This window comes from Physella acuta, unplaced genomic scaffold (genome assembly GCF_028476545.2).
Source record: "Physella acuta isolate Inbredline_101_S28 unplaced genomic scaffold, ASM2847654v3 ptg000008l, whole genome shotgun sequence".
In the NCBI taxonomy this organism is placed as follows: domain Eukaryota; kingdom Metazoa; phylum Mollusca; class Gastropoda; family Physidae; genus Physella; species Physella acuta.
In genome coordinates, this window is record NW_026731528.1 from 2,146,986 (window position 1) to 2,172,493 (window position 25,508).

At 32.9% G+C, this 25,508-nt stretch overlaps 2 protein-coding genes across 2 annotated transcripts in view; both read right to left on the bottom strand.

The window, feature by feature from the left end:
* LOC131951705 (uncharacterized) overlaps nucleotides 1-24,000 on the bottom strand; it is a 36,236-nt gene extending 12,236 nt beyond the window's left edge. The window contains exons 1-2 of the mRNA XM_059314102.1: nucleotides 23,894-24,000; nucleotides 23,470-23,629 (exon numbers count right to left, since the gene is read on the bottom strand). Of these exons, the coding sequence (XP_059170085.1) occupies nucleotides 23,470-23,610 (141 nt within the window). The 5' untranslated portion in view covers nucleotides 23,611-23,629; nucleotides 23,894-24,000. The remainder of the gene's footprint in view (nucleotides 1-23,469; nucleotides 23,630-23,893) is intronic.
* LOC131927544 (uncharacterized) lies at nucleotides 1,739-15,459 on the bottom strand. The gene is made up of 3 exons (XM_059283286.1): nucleotides 15,389-15,459; nucleotides 13,165-13,378; nucleotides 1,739-1,886 (listed from the first exon to the last, which is right to left on the bottom strand). The coding sequence occupies exons 1-3, from the start codon at nucleotides 15,418-15,420 to the stop codon at nucleotides 1,764-1,766; spliced, it is 369 nt and encodes a 122-aa protein (XP_059139269.1). The 5' UTR covers nucleotides 15,421-15,459; the 3' UTR covers nucleotides 1,739-1,763.
* Nucleotides 24,001-25,508: the final 1,508 nt, after the last annotated feature.

Consider the following 25,508-nt stretch of genomic DNA (forward strand, 5'->3'; position numbering starts at 1 on the left):
ACAATTAATCACACAAAACAACAAACAATTTAAAATATAAAACCATCACAACACAGCCAAAAAGAAGTCTCGTAAGTAGCCTGTTTAAACCATTACTCTTTCAAGAGTAAATCTAGAAAGATTTGTTTAAAATCAATATCTCCTTGTTGTTTTTTTAGTTTAACAACTTAAAAATAATAATTTTCATAGAGTAGAAAACTGTTTGAAAACTAGCAGTTACAATGGGCTTGAAAAGTCGATATAATAATAATTTTTTAAAATCTTTTTAAAATTATGGCAGGGGATAAAATTATAGTTATATTTTTTAAAAGTTGTTTTGGAACCCTCGATTACACTCATTTTCATTTTGTTGTATTGAATATAAGCCGAGTAAAAGCCGTTTAAAATTATTTTATCAATTCAAAATTTAAAAAAAAAACCGCCTCAACCTCTCCTTAAAGACAACCGGATTGGCCAGGGAGAGTTAAACAATTAAAGTCACAATAATTGTTTTCATTGACAAAATACACAATATTCTTATATAAAATAACACGGGATGGGAACTCGGGCTATAGACATGATTTTTAATCCATTTTAAATACTTAAAGTTTTTAAAATAGAATAAAATCTCGTAGACAAAAGAATTGCACACCAAGTGAACGCCAAATTAAGAAGTGCATAATATAACTATAATTTTATCCCCTGCCATAGTTTTAAAAATATTTTTAAAAATTATTATGATTATATCGACTTTTCAAGCCAATTGTAACTGCTAGTTTTCAGTTTTCTACACTATGAAAATTATTATTTTTAAGTTGTTAATTAAACTAAAAATAAAAAAAACCGGGAGTGATCTCCCATAAACTTTCTCGAATATTCTTATATAAAAAAAACAGGGGATGGGAACTCGGGCTATAGACATGATTTTTAATCCATTTTAAATACTTAAAGTTTTAAAAATAGAATAAAATCTCGTAGACAAATTAATTGCACACCAAGTGAACGCCAAATAAAAAAGCGCATAATAGTGCGCAATATTATTAGTACTTTAAAAATTTACATTAGTTTTTTGAGAAATCGAAAGTAGCGTAAATTACTACTTCCAGTCAACGGAAATTACTCAAAATTTAATAGAAGGTAGAGAATTAGATATTTTACTTACATGTGAAATTTCATGTATCTATCTGAAATAGTACTCAAGTTATAGGCTTTTGAAAAATTCAAAGTAGGAAAAGTACCACTTCCGGTTATCGGAAATCGCTAAAAAGTTGATAAGGATCTACGATTTTGATAACGTACTTATATATGAAATTTCATCAACCTAGCTGTAACGGTACTCAAGTAATCGTGTTTACACACAGACACACACACACACACACACACATAGACAGACAGACAGACACACAGACATACGGACAAGATTGCAAATTATGTTTTTCCCTATCAGTGAGATGTAAAACGTCGAGATTTGTAAAAATCTCGATTTTTCTTTTGCACGATTACAATACTTTCTCTATACTTCGTATATACGAGAAAGTAAAAAATGAAGCATTAGCATTAGTTTAATTTCCCTTATGCAAACTCATGTTCACATGAAGATATAGATGTTTAAGTCATAAGAAGCAGAAATATTGTCAATAAAATACTGGTTTGTGGTGTTATGATCTTAATGCATGAACCTGTTTTGTTTTTTTTATTCATGAATTTAAACTAAAAAATGAACCAACAGCAATAGTTTTATTTCCCTTAAGCAAACTCAATTGTTCACAGGAAGAAATAGATGTTTAAGTCATATGAAGCAGAGATATTGTCAATTTTCCCCAATGCTCTATCCGGTTATAGCATGAACTAAGGTTGGTCTTGGAGTAATCTTTCCTGCTAGAACTCTCAGCTGTAGTAACTGTAATCTGAAAAAATGTTAAAGTAGTTATTTTAATAGAAAATATCAACATCTTATTTCCCAAAATTAGTTGATACAAATATAGTAGCAACACATGTTTTTGGCGGAAATACTGTCCAAGTTGGAAAATGCAGCGTTTCTTCCAGACTTCTTTCTCGGGGGGTGGGGGATGTACAACATTTTCAGGGGGGGGGGGGTGGACACTGGTAAAGTATATGTTTTCTATATAAATTCCATTTCGTTGTGGTTGGGGTGGTAGACTTACTTCGGGGGAGGGGGGGGGGGGTAGCAGACACCCCCCCTCTCTACCCCCCCCCCCCCCCCCCAAGAGTTGCCTGGAAGAAACTCTGGAAACATGTTTCATTTTTTTTCCTCTCCAGTGATGAGTATCGCTACTCTAAGTATCGTCGATTATAAGTAAAGACAACTCTGAGTATCTTCAATATTTAATGTCACCGTGTCTAAGTATTTTCGATTATAAGAATCATCAATTCTAAATACTGTCGATTCTAAATATCGCCGACTGCAAGTATAGTTGATTCTAAATATTGTTGACTCTGTCGTATAAAGAAATTTGTACCACTTTTAAGGAATTAGCGTAAATCTTAATTACCAGCACACAAATTTAGTTTGAGTATAGGTTAGTTATATGAAGCAGCATAATTTATCTCAGTTGCATAATTGGATATCACATCAAATAAACTAATAAATAATCACACGATGTCAAAACTTACCTGCAAGAGAGGTGGGCGTAGTACCCACACCATCGTGAAAGGAACATTGAATTCAAAGGGGGAATCATACATAGCTGCTGCCTTCCCATAGGTACCGTTAAATAGATCATTTATAATTACAGTATTCACGTGGTTACCATCATTAAATACAACTCTAAAGAGCGCTGCAAGATCAGATTTTCCTTCCCCAGTACATGCCAAGTCGACCGAAAACCTAAATTAAATCAGAACTAATTAATCAAAAACCTAAGTATAACAGTCTAAACATATCTACAAAAAACACACCGGAGCTTGCGTGTATACATTTGATAAAAATTTGTATATTACATATATGAAAAGATTGACAAAACTAGAAAAGAGGATTGTACATCTAGACATGAAAGGATCATAAAACCAACCCACACGACTTGTGTATGTTTAATACCATCCCTTGGTGGTGGAGACAGACCCTACGGGAGAAAATGACTGCTACACGGAAGTAATACAAGAAGAAATTACTTTCAAGAAAAGTCAAACAATGAACAAGATCACACCGTAGATATTGTTTGACAAATGTTAATTTGAAGATCGCAGTCTACTCATTCGTACGGAGCTTCCAAAGAAAGCAGTATTTATGTTGATTTAGCCCGCCATGTAAGCTTATAGCAATAAAAAAAAATATTTTTACTGAATGATTCAGATAACCCAATTATTTTTGTTTAACTTTTCACGTCTTTTGATCACTGAAGTGGTATAATTAACTTGCACCAACACCGGACAACAACGACAACAACGATAACTATATGAAGGGTCAGCACTATGCCCGACCGCTCTAATTTCCCTATATATATATATATATATATATATATATATATATATATATATATATATATATATATATATATATATATATATATATATATATATATATATATATATATATATATATGTATATATATGTATATATATATATAATTTATATATGGTAAAGGTGGCAACTCGTACCTCTCCCATATTCCTTGACCTGACCGATAGAAAATCGCGGGAACACAATGAATACATCTTACATGATGCAATCTGTGTTCTTAGAAAAAAAAAATCGCGGAGACGACCGTACAGTTGAAACGCAAAGTTAGTTTATGTGTTTTGTTACTCTTCGATGTAATATCGAGACTGTTTATCTAGCTGTACCATGGAGCAGAGAAACGTGTAACTAGTTTTTTTATGTTCTAAGGCGCCGACAAATCCTTTATGTTTCATTATATTTTTATTTTGCTTGACGGTTAAAACTCGGAAGCGAAAATCTATTTACAGTAGAGGTCGGGTCAGTCGTACCAAGCTGGGCGGCTAATGGGTACTTGTGGTACTAGTTACCCTACCAGTGTACATTTTACACGCTGCTAACTAATAGTATACCTGGTCAATGGGTTGCAAGTTTGATTCACAAATCCTGTTAAGGAAGTTACTTCTTACTTTACATTATTAAAAGGTTTTTGCATTTTTTTTTTGAAAACGTGATCCGACATGGACTGAAGCAGACCTGAAAAAAGCTATTCAGGTTTACAGAGAAGGGGTTTGTGGATTTAATGAATGTGCAAGTTTGTATGGAGATTTAAGCCCACTTTAAGACGTCATTTACTTAACAAAAACAAATTCGCATAAAATGGTACTACTTACCCACCTTTACCCTATATATATATATATATATATATATATATATATATATATATATATATATATATATATATATATATATATATATATATATATATATATATATATATATATATATATATATATATATATATATATATATATATATATATATATATATATATATATATATATATATATATATATATATATATATATATATATATATATATATATATATATATATATATATATATATGGGTCAAAGCTCCGCTGTGGTCAAACCCCCTATGGTCAAACCCCCTATGGTCAAAGCACCTGTGGTCAAAGGTCCTAGGACCCTAATTTAGTACTTAAACATATTTCATTGCAATATATCTGGCCTGAAATAATAAATAATAACGTACTGATCGAATTTTAGCCCGTGGAAAATTACGAAAAGTGTAACTTCATATCGGTCAATGGTATACGAAACACGGAAGTTTGATACCTGAAATGCTTTTTCGTGTTCGTTTTATTCTTAAATTTTTTCGTTTTTATATTTAGTTTGAAACTAATTCCGTAATAAAGATGTCATTTTTCAATGTGCCTTATTTTAATAATATTTAAGAGAAGGAATTCCTTTTAATTTGCCCCTTAATGGCCTGCTTCCTCTTTTCTCTTTTACAAAGTGATAGTAACAAAAATAAACTGTTAACTGCTGTAAATATTCAAGTGCACATTAATTTACATGTACAAAGTAATTATAACACTTACAAAGGGATCCTTGTTGGTGTTCCTCTAATGATTATCTTTTCTCCAACCGGCAATCTTTTAACAGGAAGTACGGGACCCTCATAATGGGAAAGAATCAAAAGCTTTTAATTTGAAACAAATGAATGTATTAGGCCTTTGCAGAATTTTAAAAATACAACCAAACTCCGGTCAGTCATCGCCATAATCACAATTTTAAAGGGATTCTGCCGTGACGGGACTAGAAAAACAGCACCCCCCCCCCATCACCCCCCTGCAGAAATGTTTTTGGGTTTCAGGGTCCTAACCTATATATATATATATATATATATATATATATATATATATATATATATATATATATAATATATATGTTTGTGTGTGTAATAGCAGTATTAATTAAAACAAATATTTCACTCGCAGTCAACTGTAGTGTACTTACAGGTGAGGCTATCTGCAACAAAAACATAAGAAATAATTAAATCTAATATTAGCTCAAGGTTTGTGCCAGATTAACTGACTTTTTTTTTACTTAGTATTATATTTTTTTTGTTTATTTTTCAATTATCTTTTTTTCAATTTTTAAGTAGAATATAGGTATAAACTACCAAGGTTATATGAGGTATATTTGTATGTTAATGACGGATGGAATTATTTGTGAATAGAACTTTTTCTTTGAATTTCGAATAATCAAGGAATATTAATTTGGCTGCTTCACTTTACCAATTAAAAAATTCTGACACAAAACTGGGATGGGATTACCATTCTTAAAATAATGATTAGTAGTACGTTGAGGAATACAGTTGAATTTCGTTAGATTTGCTGCCCCAAGCTCCAACATTAGCACAACGGACCCTAAGTTCGATTTAAGAGTCTGATACACTACGGATACAATGGGCTACTATAATCGCTTACTAATCAAATCAATCGCGTCCATCGGCGACTCGACGATCGGTAAACTGCAGCACCGCGTTCTCCTCTGTTAGCAGTTGTGGCGCCTACTTCTGTTTTAAAGAGCATTTTTCAATAGCGACACAACATTCGACCATAATACCGAACTAAGGTGATTTCTCGCCGAATGCAGTAGTGCAAACGGTGGTTTCCGAGATTACCCAGACGAAATAAGCCACGTATTAAATAACATGCTAGCGTGCCCGTTGCGCGGGTTGCTGCAAGCTGACACAATATTTTAAGAGGATTTCATCAATGCGTTACCAATGGTGTAATTTTAGTCTTTGTGTTTCTGAGACTGAGTTATTCAAGACTTAACCGCTCTTGTGCTATATTGGATCTGAGATGTGTGAGCGCGGGTTTGTTCACACTCTCGCCCAGACCCCGACCCCCCACAGGACGTCCTGTGTTAACGCCTTAAGTGTACGTTATTTACCTCCATAATAATAAGGTAGAGCACACCATGGCGACCGCTCAATTGTCAGGGTCGTCGTGGGGGCGCTCTCGAAATAAACCGATTAAAGTACCACAGTGTCGACGGGTGCTCTTTAAAACTGTGGCCCCATATCGATCATAAATAGCCCATGGTATTTCGGGTAATCCGACCTCAGACGGACGCACACGTTAAAAATCAAGGTCATTTCAATTTTTTTCTATTGATTCGTAAATTCATACTTTGGTGGGGGAAAAATGCACAATGAAAAATCTAACCCGGCGTTGGGTCCCTTTAAAATCTTGGACTCAACCAGTTTACCCCTAATAGTAACGCATGGTCTTATTAGTTTATTGCACTCTTAACACGCACTGGGGTGTACTAAACGGTAGTGTGGCAAAAAATTTGATTTGAATTTTGAATTTTGACTTTCGAATTTTTATTTTTAAATTTTGAATTTTTTTTTAATTTTGAAATTTGAAATTTGAATTTTGCCTTTTTTTTTAAATTTTGAATTCAATATAAAAGATTTATTTTAAACCGTATTTGAAATTTGAATTTCGAATTTTGAATTGTGGATTTTTTTTTTTTATTTAGAATATTGAATTCAATATTAATAATTATTTTTAAACCGTATAAATATACTGCATTAGGTACACACACTGTACAGTATCCATTCCACAAAAATACCCTCACGAACTGATACGTATTTAATTGTTTCTTTGTTTACACCTCGTAGACTCAAGTCTGTAAGCAAATCGTCTTTAAAGTAAATCTGGTGAATACAAAATTAATTATCACTAGACTTAAGCCTGTTCAACTATCAGTAATCGTTTGAAAACGCTAAGAGAATAATTTTAAAATTGCCAACCTTCTGTATTAATTTAAAAATGAGTTATGAAACAATTACCCTAATCATGGAGTCATGTATTATGAGTTTTATCTCAACCTCAGATTGGGTCATTAGTGAAGCGACATTAAACGTGAACTCTGGTCCCCACGTGTCGTTTTTTATAGAACTAATTCGAATTTTTCCTGTATTCTTCCGAACACTCATATACATTTGTTTGTCAGCGCTGCATTCAGCTCTCGGACACAACTATGAACCTATATCAATTATATTATTACAATGTAATGCATGTATTCTGAATCTCATATAACGTACGTTAAAATGTACAAATACAATACGGGTCTACGCCCATGTTTTTAATTCTAATTTCACATTCTTAGTCTCCCAATTTGCACCATATAACATACTGTAAAAATTAATAAAAGCCAACTTTTATGCAGCTTGCTTCCCAGAACGTGTGCAAGATAAAACACTATTTTTGTAATACGTTTTAAATAACTTTAAAATAACCTCAAAATAAATTAAAACTAATCATTAGACGGAATCAAACGATTTCTAAATTCTCTGCATAAATTTTATAACATAGATTCCTAAACAATTACTAATCTGATATATTCTTTCAGGCTTTAGAGATTTTTTAAATGGTCGCTATAAAGGCAAAATTTATTGACGAAAACACGATTTTTATACATGATAACAATAATAGACGGACGGCATTTCGTAGAAAACGTTGGTTCAATAAATCTAGTATAAATCTAACCGTATCTAACACACGCTGCCTAAACTGTAGGAATTGGAACTTTTCATCTTAAATAAAACACAATGCAGTCACCTGTTCGTTGAAGACGTTGTCACTCCTTCAATGATAACCTCTTTCCCGTCGTACATTGGAAATCGAATTTCCCCAGAGTAAGGGATTGGGTACTGCGTAGATTACGATCAGATTAGAAGTCACAACATAATTTTTAAGACAACTGTGTACGTCGCAAATTGTTGTTGCATCAAAGCTCAGAATATTTTTGGTAGTGTTATAAAACAAAACGTGATCATAAAAATATGATAGATATTTTGTGTGATAGTTTTGTTAACAGACTGTTTATCTTATCAAATTAACTATCTAAACATGTAAGATAAAATATGTAATATGTATAATTTAATGTGTATTTATACGTATTTTTATATATTTATTTTTGTCATTCTTTTCGTTTTTATTTTGCGTTGCCTAATCGATATTAATTTTTCATTTCATTTTGTCGTATTTCGGCTCCAAGCGAACTTCTTTTATAAAATGTAGAATGTAGCCTAAACCGATTAGATTTATATTTTTGTCTGGAGCTGCATTTTTACTCCTTAAGTGGAAAAAGTTTCAGCTCTATTAAGTTTTGACCAAATGCTTTAAACAATAACCAAGTCATAAACTAAAGAAAACAAAGTCAGATCGATGTACACTTACATTTGTTTTACCATCAGCAAACGACCGTTTGGTGTGGTGAAATGTGCTGTTGTCGAAGGTCTGGATCTGATAAGTGTCCATACAACCAAAGGAAAGGATATTTGACAGAAATACAAAGAGCATAAGATGAAGCATCATCATGGCAATGGAGGTCCGACGTCTATAAACATACAGTGAGTTTTTAATTAATTAGCCTGGAAATTTATTAAGTAATTTTATATTTTAATTACCACTTTGATTACACAACATAGACACAAATCTTTAATGCTTCTATACTAAACAGGATTTTTAAAAACTGTCAGCCTTTGCCACTGTTAGGTAAAGTATGTGCAACTTGTGTATAAAAAATTCTGAATTTCACTTTAAGGACGGATAAAAGTTTAAATAAAACGAGAAAAATATACAGCAGAACTTGCCTAGTGCTCTAGTAAAATCCAGAAAGCAGCTTTTCAAACTGTTATGGCACTCACTTTTATTTAAGACGAAGACCAAAGGTGGCCGAAGGAAATTAAACAAAAGATAACTATATTCAGTCATCAGAACCACGCCAACAACACGTGTTACTTACAGATTTTTTCAGTGTCGGTGACTGTTGTGGACATGAGTGGAGTAATAAACTAGTTCAGACCTGGTGAGATTTATGTTTTATTGTATGGGTAGACATTAGAACTGGGGGTAGAGCAAGATAAACTTGTTTAGACATGGGGAGATGTTTTGTATATATCCACATTTTCTATGTGTATGTCGGCCTTATGTTCGATTGACCTCTTTTTTTAATAATCTACTACGTCTAGTGTAATGTAGTAAAACAAACAATTTGCTAGTATTTTTCATCAATAAATCAATGTGTTATTATCTTTAACTACAAGAAACTACAAGATGAACGTTGTAAAACCCAACATGTAATTTACCGTAATTGATTTATTTTGGCAACGATATATACTTCAATAGATAGGTTCAACTATTATAACAAGGTGAGATAATTTTTAATGGAATAGATAAAAGGCAAACCGTAACAACCGAGGTGCAAAGTCTTTTGTGTAGTGATCTAACACCGATTCTTTGTTTCAGTTTTTACTGCCGACTTTCAAGCCAGAAAAATCACACATCGATTGTTTCGTGATGAGCAAAGCTCAAACATGACAAGTTGTTCCCTGTTAAGACTAAGGGACAGAAGGCTGTCTTTTAAAGATTACAAGCAACTGGTTGGTTTAACACAATTTTTGTGTGTGTTGCTCTTTCCTATATAGTGAATGACTATAAATTGGAAAACAAAACAACATAAAACCCTTATAATAACAAGCCATTGAAAGCACTGAAAAAATATATAATAGCAGTTTGACATTGCTTCGCTAAGGTGAAAAATACATTCACACATTACTCTGTAGAAAAACAAAGAACAAGACACCCTATGGGCCGACAACACAAAACAATTTATCACACAAAACAAAAAACAATATAAAATATAAACACAACACAACACAACCAAAAAGAAGAAATATTGTAAGTAGCCCATTTAAACTATTACTCTTTCAAGAGTAAATCTAGAGGGATTTGTTTAAAATCAATATCTCCTTTTTTTTTATTTTTAGTTTAATTAACAACTTAAAAATAATAATTTTCATAGAGTAGAAAACTGTTTAAAAACTAGCAGTTACAATTGGCTTGAAAAGTCGATATAATCATAATAATTTTTTATATATTTTTAAAACTATGGCAGGGGATAAAATTATAGTTATATTTTTTAAAAGTTGTTTTGGAACCCTCGATTACACTCATTTTCATTTTGTTGTATTGAATATAAGCCGTGTAAAAGCCGTTTAAAATTATTTTATCAATTCAAAATTTAAAAAAAAAAACGCCTCAACATCTCCTTAAAGACAACCGGATTGGCCAGGGAGAGTTAAACAATTAAAGTCACAACAATTGTTTTCCATGACGAAATACACAGTATTCTTATATAAAATAACAGTGTATGGAAACTCGGGCTATAGACATGATTTTTAATTTATTTTAAATACTTAAAGTTTTTAAAATAGAATAAAATCTCGTAGACAAAAGAATCGCACACCAAGTGAACGCCAAATTAAAAAGTGCATAATAGTGCGCAATATTATTAGTACTTTAAAAATTTACATTAGTTTTTTGAGAAATCGGAAGTAGCGTAAATGACTACTTCCGGTCAACGGAAATTACTAAAAATTTAACAGAAGGTAGAGAATTAGATCTTTTACTTACATGTGAAATTTTATTTTTCTATCTGAAATAGTACTCAAGTTATAGGCTTTTGAAAAATTCAAAGTAGGAAAAGTACCACTTCCGGTTATCGGAAATCGCTAAAAAGTTGAGAAGGATCTACGATTTTGATAACGTACTTATATATGAAATTTCATCAACCTAGCTGTAACGGTACTCAAGTAATCGTGTTTACACTCAGACACACACACACACATAGACAGACAGACGGACACACAGACATACGGACAAGATTGCAAAATTATGTTTTTCCGTATCAGAGAGATTTTTTACTTTCTCGTATATACGAAGTATAGAGAAAGTATTGTAATCGTGCACAAAAATCATTTGAAATTTTAACAATTTTCACCGTATTACACCTCAGTCTTTCATCACATCCGAAGTATAGAGGGCTTTTTTTAATCGGGCAAAAATTATAAATCCAGATTTATCAAAATAAAGAGGTTTTATGAGTAATCCAGTCTGAAAAACTGGGCTTTGCAATTCTGTCCGTATGTCTGTGTGTCTGTCTGTGTGTCTGTCTGTGTGTCTGTGTGTCTGTGTGTAAACACCATTACTTGAGTACCGTTACAGCTAGGTTTATAAAATTTCATATATAAGTATTTTATCAAAATCGTAGATCCGTTTTAACTTTTAAGCGATTTCCGACAACCGGAAGTGGTACTTTTTCTACTTTGAATTTTTAAAAAGCCTATAATTTGAGTACTATTTCAGATAGATAAATGAAATTTCACATGTAAGTATAAGATCTAATTCTCTACCTTCTGTTAAATTTTGAGTAATTTCCGTTGAACGGAAGTAGTAATTTACGCTACTTCCGATTTCTCAAAAAACTAATGTAAATTTTTAAAGTACTAATAATATTGCGCACTATTATGCACTTTTTTTAATTTGGCGTTCACTTGGTGTGCAATTCTTTTGTCTACGAGATTTTATTCTATTTTAAAAACTTTAAGTATTTAAAATGGATTAAAAATCATGTCTATAGCCCGAGTTCCCATCCCCTATTGTTTTATATAAGAATATTCGAGAAAGTTTAGGGGAGATCACCCCCGGTTTTTTTTTTTTTTGCACGATTACAAGACTTTCTCTATACTTCGTATATACGAGAAAGTAAAAAATGAGGCAACAGCATTAGTTTAATTTCCCTTATGCAAACTCATGTTCACATGAAGAAATAGATGTTTAAGTCATAAAAAGCAGAGATATTGTCAATAACATACTGGTTTGTGGTGTTATGACCTTAATGCATGAACCTGTTTTTTTTTATTCATGAATTTAAACTAAAACATTAAGCAACAGCAATAGTTTCATTTCACCTATGAAAACTCATTTGTTCATAGGAAGAAATAGATGTTTAATTAATATGAAGCTGAGATATTGTCAATTTTCGCAAAAGCTCTATTCGGTTATAGCATGAACTAAGGTTGGTCTTGGAGTAATCTTTCCTGCTAGAACCCTCAGCTGTTGTAACTGTAATCTGAAAAAAATGTTAAAGTAGTTATTTTAATAGAAAATATCAACATCTTATTTCCCATAATTAGTTGATACAAATATAGTAGCTACACATGTTTTTGGCGGAAATACTGTCCAAGTTGGAAAATGCAGCGTTTCTTCCAGACTTCTTTCTCCAGGGCGACACTTTATATTTTCGGGGGGGGGGGGGGGGATGGACAACATTTTTTGGGTAGGGGAGAGCGGACACTGGTAAAGTATTATGTTTTCTATATAAATTCCATTTCGTTGTGGGTGGGGCATTAGACTTACTTCGGAGGGGGGGGGAGAAGCAGACACCCCCTCTCCCCACCCCAAGAGTTGCCTGGAAGAAATTCTGGAAACATGTTTCATTTTTTTTTTCCTCTCTAGTGATGAGTATCGCTACTCTACGTATCGTCGATTCTAAGTAAAGTCAACTCTGTGTATCGTCAATATTTAATGTCACCGAGTCTAAGTATTTTTGATTATAAGAATCATCAATTCTAAATATTGTCGATTTTAAATATCGCCGACTACAAGTATAGTTGATTCTAAGTAGTGTTGACTCAGTCGTATAAAGAAAAAGCCGAAAAGACTCCTTAGTAAATTTGTACCACTTTTAAGTAATTAGCGTAAATCTTAATTACCAGCACACAAATTTAGTTTGAGTATATTTTAGTAATCTGAAGCATCATAATTTATCTCAGTTGCATAATTGGATATCACATCAAACAAACTAATAAATAATCACACGATGTCAAAACTTACCTGCAAGAGAGGTGGCTGTAGCAACCACACCATCGTGAAAGGAACATTGATTTCAAAGGGGAAATCATAAATAGCTGCTGCCTTACCATAGGTACCGTTAAATCGGTCATTTATGATTACAGTGTTCACGTGTTTACCATCATTAAATACAACTCTAAAGAGCGCTGCAAGATCATATTTTCCTCCGCCAGTACATACCAAGTCGACCGTAAACCTAAATTAAATCAGAACTAATTAATCAAAAACCTAAGTATAACAGTCTAAACATATCTACAAAAAAACACACCGGAGCTTGCGTGTATACATTTGATAAAATGTGTATATTACATATATGAAAAGATTGACAAAACTAAAAAAGAGGATTGTACATCTAGACATGAAAGGATCATAAAACCAACCCACACGACTTGTGTATGTTTAATACCATCCCTTGGTGGTGGAGACAGACCCTACGGGAGAAAATGACTGCTACACGGAAATAATACAAGAAGAAATTACTTTCAAGAAAAGTCAAACAATGAACAAGATCACACCGTAGATATCGTTTGACAGATGTTAATTTGAAGATCGCAGTCTACTCATTCGTACGGAGCTTCCAAAGAAAGCAGTATTTATGTTGATTTAGCCCGCCATGTAAGCTTATAGCAATAAAAAAAAAATATTTTTACTGAATGATTCAGATAACCCAATTATTTTTTTTAACTTTTCACGTCTTTTGATCACTGAAGTGGTATAATAAACTAGCACCAACACCGGACAACAACGACAACAACGATAACTATATGAAGGCTGAGCACTATGCCCGACCGCTCTAATTTCCTTATATATATATATATATATACATATATATATATATATATATATATATATATATATATATATATATATATATATATATATATATATATATATTTACATATATATATATGCCTATATATATATAATTTATATATGGTAAAGGTGGCAACTCGTACCTCTCCCATATTCCTTGACCTGACCGATAGAAAATCGCGGGAACACATTGAATACATCTTTCATGATGCAATCTGTGTTCTCAGAAAAAAAAATCGCGGAGACGACCGTACAGTTGAAACGCAAAGTTAGTTTATGTGTTTTGTCACTCTTCGATGTAATATCGAGACTGTCTATCTAGCTGTACCATGAAGCAGAGAAACGTGTAACTAGTTTTTTTTCTGTTCTAACGTGCCGACAAATCATTTATGCTTCATTATATTTTGATTTTGTTTGCCGGTTAAAACTCGAAAGCAAATGTCTGTTTACAGTGGAGGTTGGCTCAGTCGTACCAAGCTAGGGCGGCTAATGGGTACTGGTGGTACTAGTTAACCTACCTGTGTACATTTTACAGCTGCTGACTAATAGTATACCTTGTCAATGGGTTGCAAGTTTGATTCACAAATCCTGTTAAGGAAGTTACTTCTTACTTTACATTATTAAAAGTTTTTTGCATTTTTTTATTTTTTGAAAACGTGATACGAAATGGACTGAAGCAGACCTGAAAAAAAGCTATTCAGGTTTACAGAGAAGGGGTTTGTGGATTTAATGAATGTGCAAGTTTGTATGGAGTTTTAAGCCCACTTTAAGACGTCATTTACTTAACAAAAACAAATTCGCATAAATTGGTACTACTTACCCACCTTTACCCTTTATAATATATATATATATATATATATATATATATATATATATATATATATATATATATATATATATATATATATATATATATATATATATATATATATATATACATACCTTAATAGACTAAATTTTAAATTTTAAAATTGCCTAATTTAGTACTTAAACATATTTCATTGCAATATTTCTGGCCTGAAATAATAAATAAAAACCTATTGATCTCATTTATGCCCGTGGAAAATTAGGAAAAGTGTAACTTCATATCGGTCATAGGTATATGAAACACGGAAGTTTGATACCTGAAATGCTTTTTCGTGTTCGTTTTAGTCTTATGCTTTTTCGCTTTTATAATATTTAGTTAGAAACTAATTTCGTAATATAGATGTCATTTTTTAATGTGCCTTAATTTAATAATATTTAAGATAAGGGATTCCTTTTAATTTGCCCCTTAATGGCCTGCTTCCCCTATTCTCTTTTAAAAAGTGATAGTAACAAAAATAAACTGTTACTTTCTGTAAATATTAAAGTGTGCATTCATTTAAATATACAAATTAATTATAACACTTACACAGTGTTCCTTGTTGGTGTTCCTCTAAACATTATCTTTTCTCCAACCGGCCATCTTTTAACAGGAAGTACGGGACCCTTATAATGGGATAGAATTAAAAGCTTATAATTTGAAACAAATGAATGTATTAGGCCATTTCAGAATTTTAAAAATACAACCAAACTCCGGTCAGTCATCGCCATAATCACAATTTTAAAAGGATTCTGCCGTTACGGGACTAGAAAAACAGCACACTCCCTCCCCCACCCCTGCAGAAATGTGTTGGAATTTTTGGGCCCTAACCTATATATATATATATATATATATATATATATATATATATATATATATATATATGTGTGTGTGTGTGTGTGTGTGTGTGTGTGTGTAATAGCAGTATTAATTAAAACAAATATTTCATTCGCAGTCAACTTTAATATACTTACAGGTGAGGCTATCTGAAACAAAAACAAAAGGAATAATTAAATCTAATATTTGCTCAAGGTTTGTGCCAGATTAATTGACTTGTTTTTTTTTTATTTAATATTTTATTTTTTGTTTATTTTTCAATTATCATTTTTTTAAGTAGAATATAGATATATACTATAAAAGTTATATGAGGTATCAGGGAATTAGCCTTGTAAAACATATTAATTTGGCTGCTTCACTTTACCAATAAAAAAATTCTGACACAAAAACTGGGATGGGATTACCATTCTTAAAATAATGATTAGTAATAAGTTAAGGAATACAGTTGAATTTTGTTAGATTTGCCGCCCCAGCTCCAACATTAACACAACGGCCCCTAAGTTCGATTTAAGAATCCAATACACTATGGATACAATGGTGTCCGGTCATAAACCCCCTGGACAAAAAAAACCCTGGACAAAAACCCCCCGACATAAAAACCCTGGACAAAAAACCCCCGCAATATAAACCACTGGATAACCCCCCCCCCCCCCCCCCCCCCCCCCCCAAAAAAGAAAAATGATGTTTAATGAGAACCAAAATTAATAATTAAAAACAAAACAAACATTAGAAAATAATGTTTTATTATAACTTTAAAAAAGAGAGATTTTGAGCAATGCCTCGCAAATACTCTATAATGACCAACTTCAAATGAGTTGTTTGATTTCGCCATATAATCTTCTGTTGAAGACCAGAGTTCTGTATTTTTCTGAATATGTTTTGGCTAAGATGGAAAAAGGATCCTTTTATATCACAGTCTGGAAATACCCTTTCAACACTTTTTATCACAATTGTTTCAAAGCCAATCATAATAGAAATTGGTTGCAGGTTTGTATTCATGACCGTTAGTTGCTCCAAGAGCGCTGTGTATGTTTCCTGTGTTTTGTATTAAAGTAAAGCATAAACACATGGAACAGTCCGCCCATTGACCAATGTATGGACTGTGTACAATTGTGAAACAATGCAGGAGCTGTTTTGAATGTACCACCCATAAAGAAGTGCTGATTAACCTCCAAAAACCTAACGTTGTCTTTACTTCCAAACAAAAACATCCTACTTTTGACTCGGTACCAGAATCGTTAGTCGTTAAAAAGTACATTAATTTAATTTAATTTTGTTTTTTGGTTCTCACTATCGTTATTATTTCCTTATATAAACCTCAGTCGGGGTTATTATCCAGGGGGTTTATGTCGCGGGGGGGGGGGGTTATGTCGCGGGGGGGGGTTTTGTCCAGGGGTTTATGTCCAGGAGGTTTTTGACCGGGAGCCGGATACAATGGGCTACTATAATCGCTGACTAAATCAAATCAGGCGCGTCCACCAGCGACTCGGCGATCGGGTGACTGCAGCACCGCGGTCTCCCCTGTTAGCACTATTGGCGCCTACTTCTGTTTTAAAGAGCATCCTACAATATTGACATAACATTCGACGATTATACCTAACTAAGCTGCGTTCTCGGCAACTGCATAAGTGTGAATTTTTAAATTTCGAATTTTAATTTTTTTTAATTTAAATAGCGAATTCAATATTAAAGTTTAATTTTAAACCGTATAATTATACTGCACTAGATACATACACTGTATAGTATCCATTCCACAAAAATATCCTCTCGCACTGATACGTATTTAATTGTTTCTTTGTTTACACCTCGTAGACTCAAGTCTGTAAGGAAATCGTCGTTTACGTAAATCTGGTGAATACAAAATTAATTATCACTAGACTTAAGCCAGTTCAACTAACAGTAATCGTTTGAAAACGCTAATGAGAATAATTTTAAAATTTGTATTAATTTAAAAATGAGTTATGAAACAATTACCTTAATCTTGGAGTCATGTATTATGAGTTTTATCTTAACCTCAAATCGGTTCTTAACTGTAGTGGAATTAAACCTGAACTCCTGTCCCCATATGTAGTTTTTTCTAGAACTAATTAGAATGTTTCCGCTGTTCTTCCAAACAGCAATTTGCATTTGTTTGTCAGTTTTGCAGTCGGCTCTCGGACACAACTCAACTATGAACCTATATCAATTATATTATTACAATGTATTGCTTGTTTTCTGAATCTCATAGAACGTACGTTAAACCGAATGAATATAAAATGGGCCTACGCCCAGATTTTTAATTCTAATTTCACAGTCTTAGTTACACATTCTGCACCATATAGCATAAAGTAAAAATTAATAAAGGCTAACTGTTGTTCAACTTTCTTTCCATAACGTGTGCAAGACGGAAAACTATATTTGAAAACAACCTTATTTTTTTAACGTAGAAATTGATTCATTTTTCCAATATATCCAACAAAGAATAATCTCGAATATTCCATTCCTTTTTTTTTTAATTGGCGTGCGGTATTAATAAATAAATTGTGGTTCAATGGCATTGTGGGAGGTGGGGGTGTAGGGGGGTTCATAATAACCATGTTATTTATTTAAATCTATTTCTGAATCAGTATAATTGTATAATTATATATGCATGTTTAGAACAGTCATCTAAAAACTGACGCTGTGTTCACTCTGAGTTGGTTCCCTCACCCCCGTCCCCACCTTACCACCTAAAACGGGACAGGCCTTAATTGTGTAGATCGACATTAATGTCACACCTAGGTATACGCCGGGCAGGATAATTCCACTAAAGTTACCGGACAGTGGTGAATGAAGTTGAACCCCCCCCCCCTCCCCTCAACCCACCCGAACTGATCTGTGAAGTACATTTGGGGAAACGCGTAATGATGTACCAAAGTACCTTGCCGCCAGAATCATAGCTTTTGAAACATGTAAATTTCTGTAAATAAAGAGTTGTGTGATCAATACAATGACCTAACCCATACATTATCATTATGTTAAAAAATTTATCTTTAAAGAACACGAAACAATAGCAGCTAATATAAAATTGATTGATCTTAACTGCAAGAAGAATAATTTAGTTACATGTAGGCTATTATTCAGAAGATTCCACCTATTCGATTTAGTTTGTATATTAAATTGAAAAACTTGATTTTATACCAACTCTGATTTCAAAAACTTTCATTATGCTGCAATATTTTAGCATTCATTATGACAATATATTTAATTCTGATTGTAAAATCATATATTTATAAAAACGAATAGTGTAAAGCTACTATATTACATACTAAAGTAATTATGATCTGTTTTGACATTTACAATTAAATGTTTAGAAATGCACATATTTACATTAAGAGAGTATTTATTTCCCCTAGTTAAAATGTCTTAATTAATATTCTAGGTATCATGTCCAATTGTTTTTACTTTCTTACTTGTATATATAGTATAGAGAAAGTATTGTAATCGTGCAAAAAAAAAATTCCAGATTTTTACAAATCTGGACGTTTTACACATCCCTGAGTCGGAAAAATAAAATTTTGCAATCGTGTCTCTATGTCTGTGTATGTGTGTGTGTGTGTGTGTGTGTGTGTGTATCTGTAAACACGATAACTTGAGTACCGTTACAGCTAGGTTAATGAAATTTCATATATGTATTATATCAAATCTGTAGATCCGTATAAACTTTTCAGCGGTTTCCGATAACCGAAACTGGAACTTTTTCTACTTTAAACTTTTCAAAGCCTATAACTTGAGTACTATTTCAAATAGACGAATAAAATTTCACGTATAAGTAAAAGATAAAATTCTCTGCCTTCTATCAATATTTGAGTAATTTTAGTTGACCGGAAGTATTATTTTACTCTATTTCCGATGTCTCAAAAAACTCATGTGAATTTATAAAGTACTAATAATATCTCGCACTATCATGCACATTTTATTTAGTGTTCACTTGGTGTGCAATTATTTTTTCTAAGAGATTCTATTCTATTATAAAATGTTTAAGTAATTAAAAATGGATACAAAATTTATATACTATTAAACCTCAAGTTTGTTTACATTTCTGAATATTTTTTTTTATTGTTTTTTTTTCTTTTTTTTTTGTCCCTTTGGTTACAGGAGAGAATCTGCACCATGTGTAGAGCTGTAAAATAGTAATTAGGTAGAGAACATTTTTTTTTGTTTTTAGACAGACTGTTAATCACAAATTTATTTAAAGACGTTAATTAAAGGCTAATTTTCTGTCGGCTATAGATTTAACGAAGCGTCCGTTTTCTATTTTTATTAGGTTTCAACACTATCCAGTCCTTGCAAACACGTGACCTAAATCACGTGATACCTACGTCCGCCGCCACGGTGGTATACACCGGACGTAAACAAAATCAGCTGTTCGTCAGCGCTGGACGCGTTCACTGTTTGTAAAGAACCGCACCCTCGGAAAGGAACAATACGTTAAAAAAACTCGAACTCTTAGGAATTGAAGATCCTTATACTGTTATTGACAGTTTCGTGGATAAATTTATTCATTCAAATTTATTCAAATTTATTCAAACAACGGTTACAATTGTAGGCACAAAGGCCTTTTTTCACATTGGCCGTTTAAACAAAAAAAGCAATTCAATAACACATAGCAGTAACACATAGCACTGAAAATGTGGAATAAAGAAACAATGGTACATAGCTATCATACATAATGAGATAAAAAAAGAGAATATAATAGATGAATGAGAAATGTTACAATGAGTCAGTTAGGTCATTAAATAATTTTAGTTTTAGTTTAGATTTGAATATATTTTCAGATCTAGATAGCTTTATTTTATTAGGAAGATTGTTCCACAAATTAGAACCAGAGTAGGCGAAGCTATGTTTTTGGAAAAAGGTTGAATAAGGGAATGGTAAATTAAGACGACGATTTAATTTTATGTTAAAAGAAAATAGATCTGATAAGTAAGAGGGGGCTGTTTCGTGGAATATTTTATATAAGAAAATTGATTTAGTATATATTATCTTTTTATTTAATGGAAGTATTTTAGTTGTAAGAAAAGAATCCAGACTACTAGACAAGCCAGTAACCAGTTTTATAGCCCTTTTTTGTAAAGAAAGAAGAGGACGCTGCTTAGATATAAAGCTGGCGCTCCACACTACAGAAGCATAATCCAACCTGGATTGAATAAAAGCCTCATAAAAAACCAGCCTGCTCCTATAGTTGAGAAAGTTCTTTATCCTTGCTAATTGAAAGGTTGTCTTTAATAAGGACTTTCTTAGAAAATGAATATGGTCAGACCAAGTGAGGTTGTGATCTATAAACAATCCTAGGCATTTGTAACTGTCTACCTGTTCAATGTTTGAATTGTCTATAGTAATGTTTAATGCGGTGGATGGAAGACGAGGGCGTTTCTGATGAGTTGTAATAAACATTGACTTGGTTTTATCGGGGTGAAGTTTCATTTTGTTAAATTTTGTCCAAGTAGCAAGCTGATTGGCACATGTTTGAAGTTTGTAACTGAGTGACTCAGCACTGTCTGCAAAGACATGCAAAGAAGTATCATCAGCGAACATCTCGCACTGACCAGCGTCAATATGTAATGGAAGATCATTAATGTATAAAGAAAAAAGTAAAGGACCTAAGATTGAGCCCTGTGGAACCCCTATATTAACATATTTCTGTGAAGAGATGGTATTATAAATATGTGGCCGAAATTTCTAAATAAAAATACTGTTAGTAATACTGTTTGCGTTTAGAGTTTAAGTAGACGAATCTGATAAAATGCAGTAATATATTAAAAGTTATCTAGATTTGGTTAATGTAGATTCTAGATTCTCTGTGAAGTACAAGATTTAGTAGCAAAAGATCTAGTACAACCACACTACTGTAACAAACGTGAGACCACTTAACTCCTAAAAAGCCCACACTAGAACGGCTAATATAATTCATGGGTAATAACCACTGCTGTTCTTAGATTTCAGCCAATCTGGGTAGCATGTAATTCCAAAGAGGAGTCAGTACCACTGCCCTCCCCTGATAATTTCTCACCTCCGTGATACCCAGCCCCACAGAGACAGTATCTCTTATATAATTTATGACCCTCAGGGCGCAGCAGGGAGAACAAAGGGGAAAGTCCCACTGTTCTCCCCTCAACATTTCTCACCTCCATGTCATGTTATGTCATTTATAGCACACGTGGCTTATCAGGGGAAAGTATTAAGGCAGATAAGTACCATCCCTTTTTACATCCAAGAATCTTAACTCTGGACAGCTACACACTGGTATACTAGCTACACACTAGGTGCCTACTTTAAACAACTAGATTGTAGGCCCTATGTAGACCTGCAATTGTGTAAATTGTAGACCTGGTCCATTTTTATTATTCTAAACCATCTCACTTATAAAGTTTCTAGCTTAATTTGTTTCTTTTATAAACAGGGGATTTTTTTTAAAAAATTAGCCTAATCATTAACCAAATAATAATAATGTGGTTATTTGTTGTTGGCTACATAAACTTAGTAGACTATTTACTGGATATGCATTTGAATTTAATTAAACTCAGTCCAGTATCAGATACATATTACTGTAAAAAGACACAAAGGAGGTAGCCCTTAGTAATGTATTAAAGTCGTCTACTAATCAATTAAATGCTTGTATAAACTTTTTAAAATTTAATTTTAAGTAGCAGATTCTAGATCTAAGTCTAGTCACACAATCTATTTCAATTTCAGATAATTTCGTTTACAAAAAAATGATTAGTTTATAGAGCAATAATATACAGCTTATATATATATATATATATATATATATATATATATATATATATATATATATATATATATATATATATATATATATATATATATATATATATATCATTAGACAGAGTCAAACGTTTAAAAAATTATCTGCAATTAATTGCAAATTTAATAACATTGATTCTGGAGCGATTACTAATCTGATATTTTCTTTTAGGCTTTAGATTTGTTTAAATAGGAAAAATAAATTTTCAAAAACATTATTTTTATGCATGATAACAATAATAGACGGACGGCAATTCGTGGAAAACGTTGGTTCCATAAATCTAGTATAAATCTAGCCGTATCTAACACACGCTGCCTAAACTGTAGAAATTGGAACTTTTCATCTTAAAAAAATAAAACACAAGCAGTCACCTCTTCGATGAAGACGATGTCAGTCCTTCAATGATAACCTCTTTCCCGTCGTACATTAGAAATGGAATATCCGCAGAGTAAGGGATTGGGTACTGCGTAAATTACGACCAGATTAGAAGTCACAACACAATTTTTAAGACAACTGTGTTTGTTGCAAATTGTTGTTGTATCAAAGGTCAGAATATTTTTTTGTACTGATATGAAACCAAATGTAATCATAAAAGTATGATAGATATTTTGTGTAGTGGTTTTGTAAACAAACTATTAATCTGATCAAATTGACAATATATAAGATATAATATGTGATATGTGTAATTTAATGTATATATATATATATATATATATATATATATATATATATATATATATATATATATATATATATATACTGTTGTCATTCTTCTTGTTTCGATATTGATTTTTCATCTCAGTTGGTCTTATGTCGGCTCCAAGCGAATTCCATTTATAAAATGTACACTTTGGTGTGGCCTAAACCGATTTGGTTTATATTTTTGTCTGGAGCTGCATTTTTACTCTTAAAGTGTCCTTCAGCTCTATAAAGTTTTGATCAAATGCTTTAAACAAAAACCAAGTCATAAACTAAAGAAAACAAAGCCAGATTAATGTACACTTACATTTGTTTTACCATCAGCAAACGACCGTTTAGTGTGGTAAAATGTGCTGTTGTCGAAGGTCTGGATCTGATAAGTGTCCACACAACCAAAGGAAAGGATATTTGACAGAAATACAAAGAGCATAAGATGAAGCATCATCATGGCGATGGAGGTCAGACGTCTATAAATACAGATTGATTTTTTAATTATGTAATCTGGAATTTTATATTTTTATATTTTAATTACAACTTTAATTACATAACATAGACACAATTCTTGAATGCGACTATACTAGAAAGGATTTAAACATGTGCAACATGTATGTTAAAAATTCTGAATTTCACTTGAAGGACGGATACATAAAAAGAGAAAAATATACAGGGGAACTTAGCTAGTGCACTAGTAAAAACCAGAAAACAGCTTTTTAAAATGTGATGCTACTCACTTTTCTTTAACACGTAGACCAAAGATGGCAGAAGGAAATTAAACCAAAGACAACTATATCCGGTAATCAGAACCACGTCAACAACACGTGCTACCTACAGATTGTTGTAGTGTCGGCTTCTGTTGTGGACATGAGTGGAGTAATAAACTAGTTCAGACAAGGGGAGATTTATGTTTTATTGTATGGGTCGACATTAGGACTGGCGGTAGAGCAAGATAAACTTGTTCAAAAAATGGGAGATTTGTGTTTCCTTGTAAAGCAGTAACAGAATTATAAGTGGCAGAAAATCTATATTTATAAGCGCCTTTCTGTCCCCTCTCTTCCTCTCTATCGCTACTACCCCCCCCCCCCCCCCACCTCACATGGTCTGGTGAGCTGTGGTTCGCGCGAAATGTTTGAGTGACGGCTATTAGGGGCAGATAATTTATTTTGAAACGCTTTTAAACTTAAAGGAGGTAACTAAGAGGAGGCTGCTTTCACGGGGGGGGGGGGGGGGGGGGGTAAATGGGGGTTTAGTGTTTTAAAGCAAATATTTTCAGTGGCAGCATTGGTACTGTCGAATTCACAAATTATGAATTAGTGAAAAGTAGAAAAAACAACAACTAAATAGCGGCGTATGATACACCGCGGGTCGGCTCGTATTATATAATTGTGTAAAGGGCGAAACTAAGATTGCAGGTAGAGCGAGATAAACTTCTTCAGCCAGGGGTGATTAACGTTTTATTGTACTGTACTGTAGTATATGTATATATATATATATATATATATATATATATATATATATATATATATATATATATATATATATATATATGGACTTGAAAAACAATTTCGGCGGGGCACGGCGTCATTTTTTAAAGTTTTGCCTAGGGCACTACATAACTTGGCGCCGACAATGTCAGCATTGGTCGCTGTCTTTAAGCATTAGTCACTAGATCACTATTGTGTGACTGAAATATAACAATTAACTTTAAATGAAAATAGTATTTCCACGGAGGGCGGAAGTCTTTAGGGCTTTCCGCCAACAAAGCGAGCGGCCACCTTGGTGCATAGGTGTGTTTTCATAGCCCTTCAATCAATAGATAAGCAATCAGCTTTGATCTAGCTTCGTCCATCTAATGTTGTAGGATTATCTCATGATCGATAAGTCCACCTAAACTGTCTATCTAATAGCATATCTCTAATTGCAATTTTAATATATTTAATGTAATGTGACAAGCCAATACGAGCAATCTATTCTAGCACCAACAAAACTACGGTTCTCATGGCAAACAGCAACATGAGTCGATGACGTCAATATACAAACCAGAGAGCCTGGGTTCTGTACCTGGTCTGGTCTCGATAGCTTAGGCCGTCCACCATCCGAACTACAGATGTAAACCAGACATGTCTACCGCCATGGTCTCGATAGCTTAGGCCGTCCACCATCCGAACTACAAATGTAAACCAGACATGCCTACCGCCATGGTCTCGATAGCTTAGGCCGTCCACCATCCGAACTACAGATGTAAACCAGACATGTCTACCGCCATGGTCTCGATAGCTTAGGCCGTCCACCATCCGAACTACAGATGTAAACCAGACATGCCTACCGCCATCACTGTGGGGGGGGGGG

Excerpts from the sequence above, each read along its gene's own strand:
- LOC131927544 (XM_059283286.1), bottom strand. The coding sequence starts at position 15,420 with ATGTTTAGAGGAACACCAACAAGGAACACTGT. Across the intron at positions 13,379-15,388 it reads ACACCAACAAGGAACACTGT|GTTTACGGTCGACTTGGTAT; the intron begins GTAAGTGTTATA and ends GATTTAATTTAG. Across the intron at positions 1,887-13,164 it reads TACAGCCACCTCTCTTGCAG|ATTACAGTTACTACAGCTGA; the intron begins GTAAGTTTTGAC and ends ACATTTTTTCAG.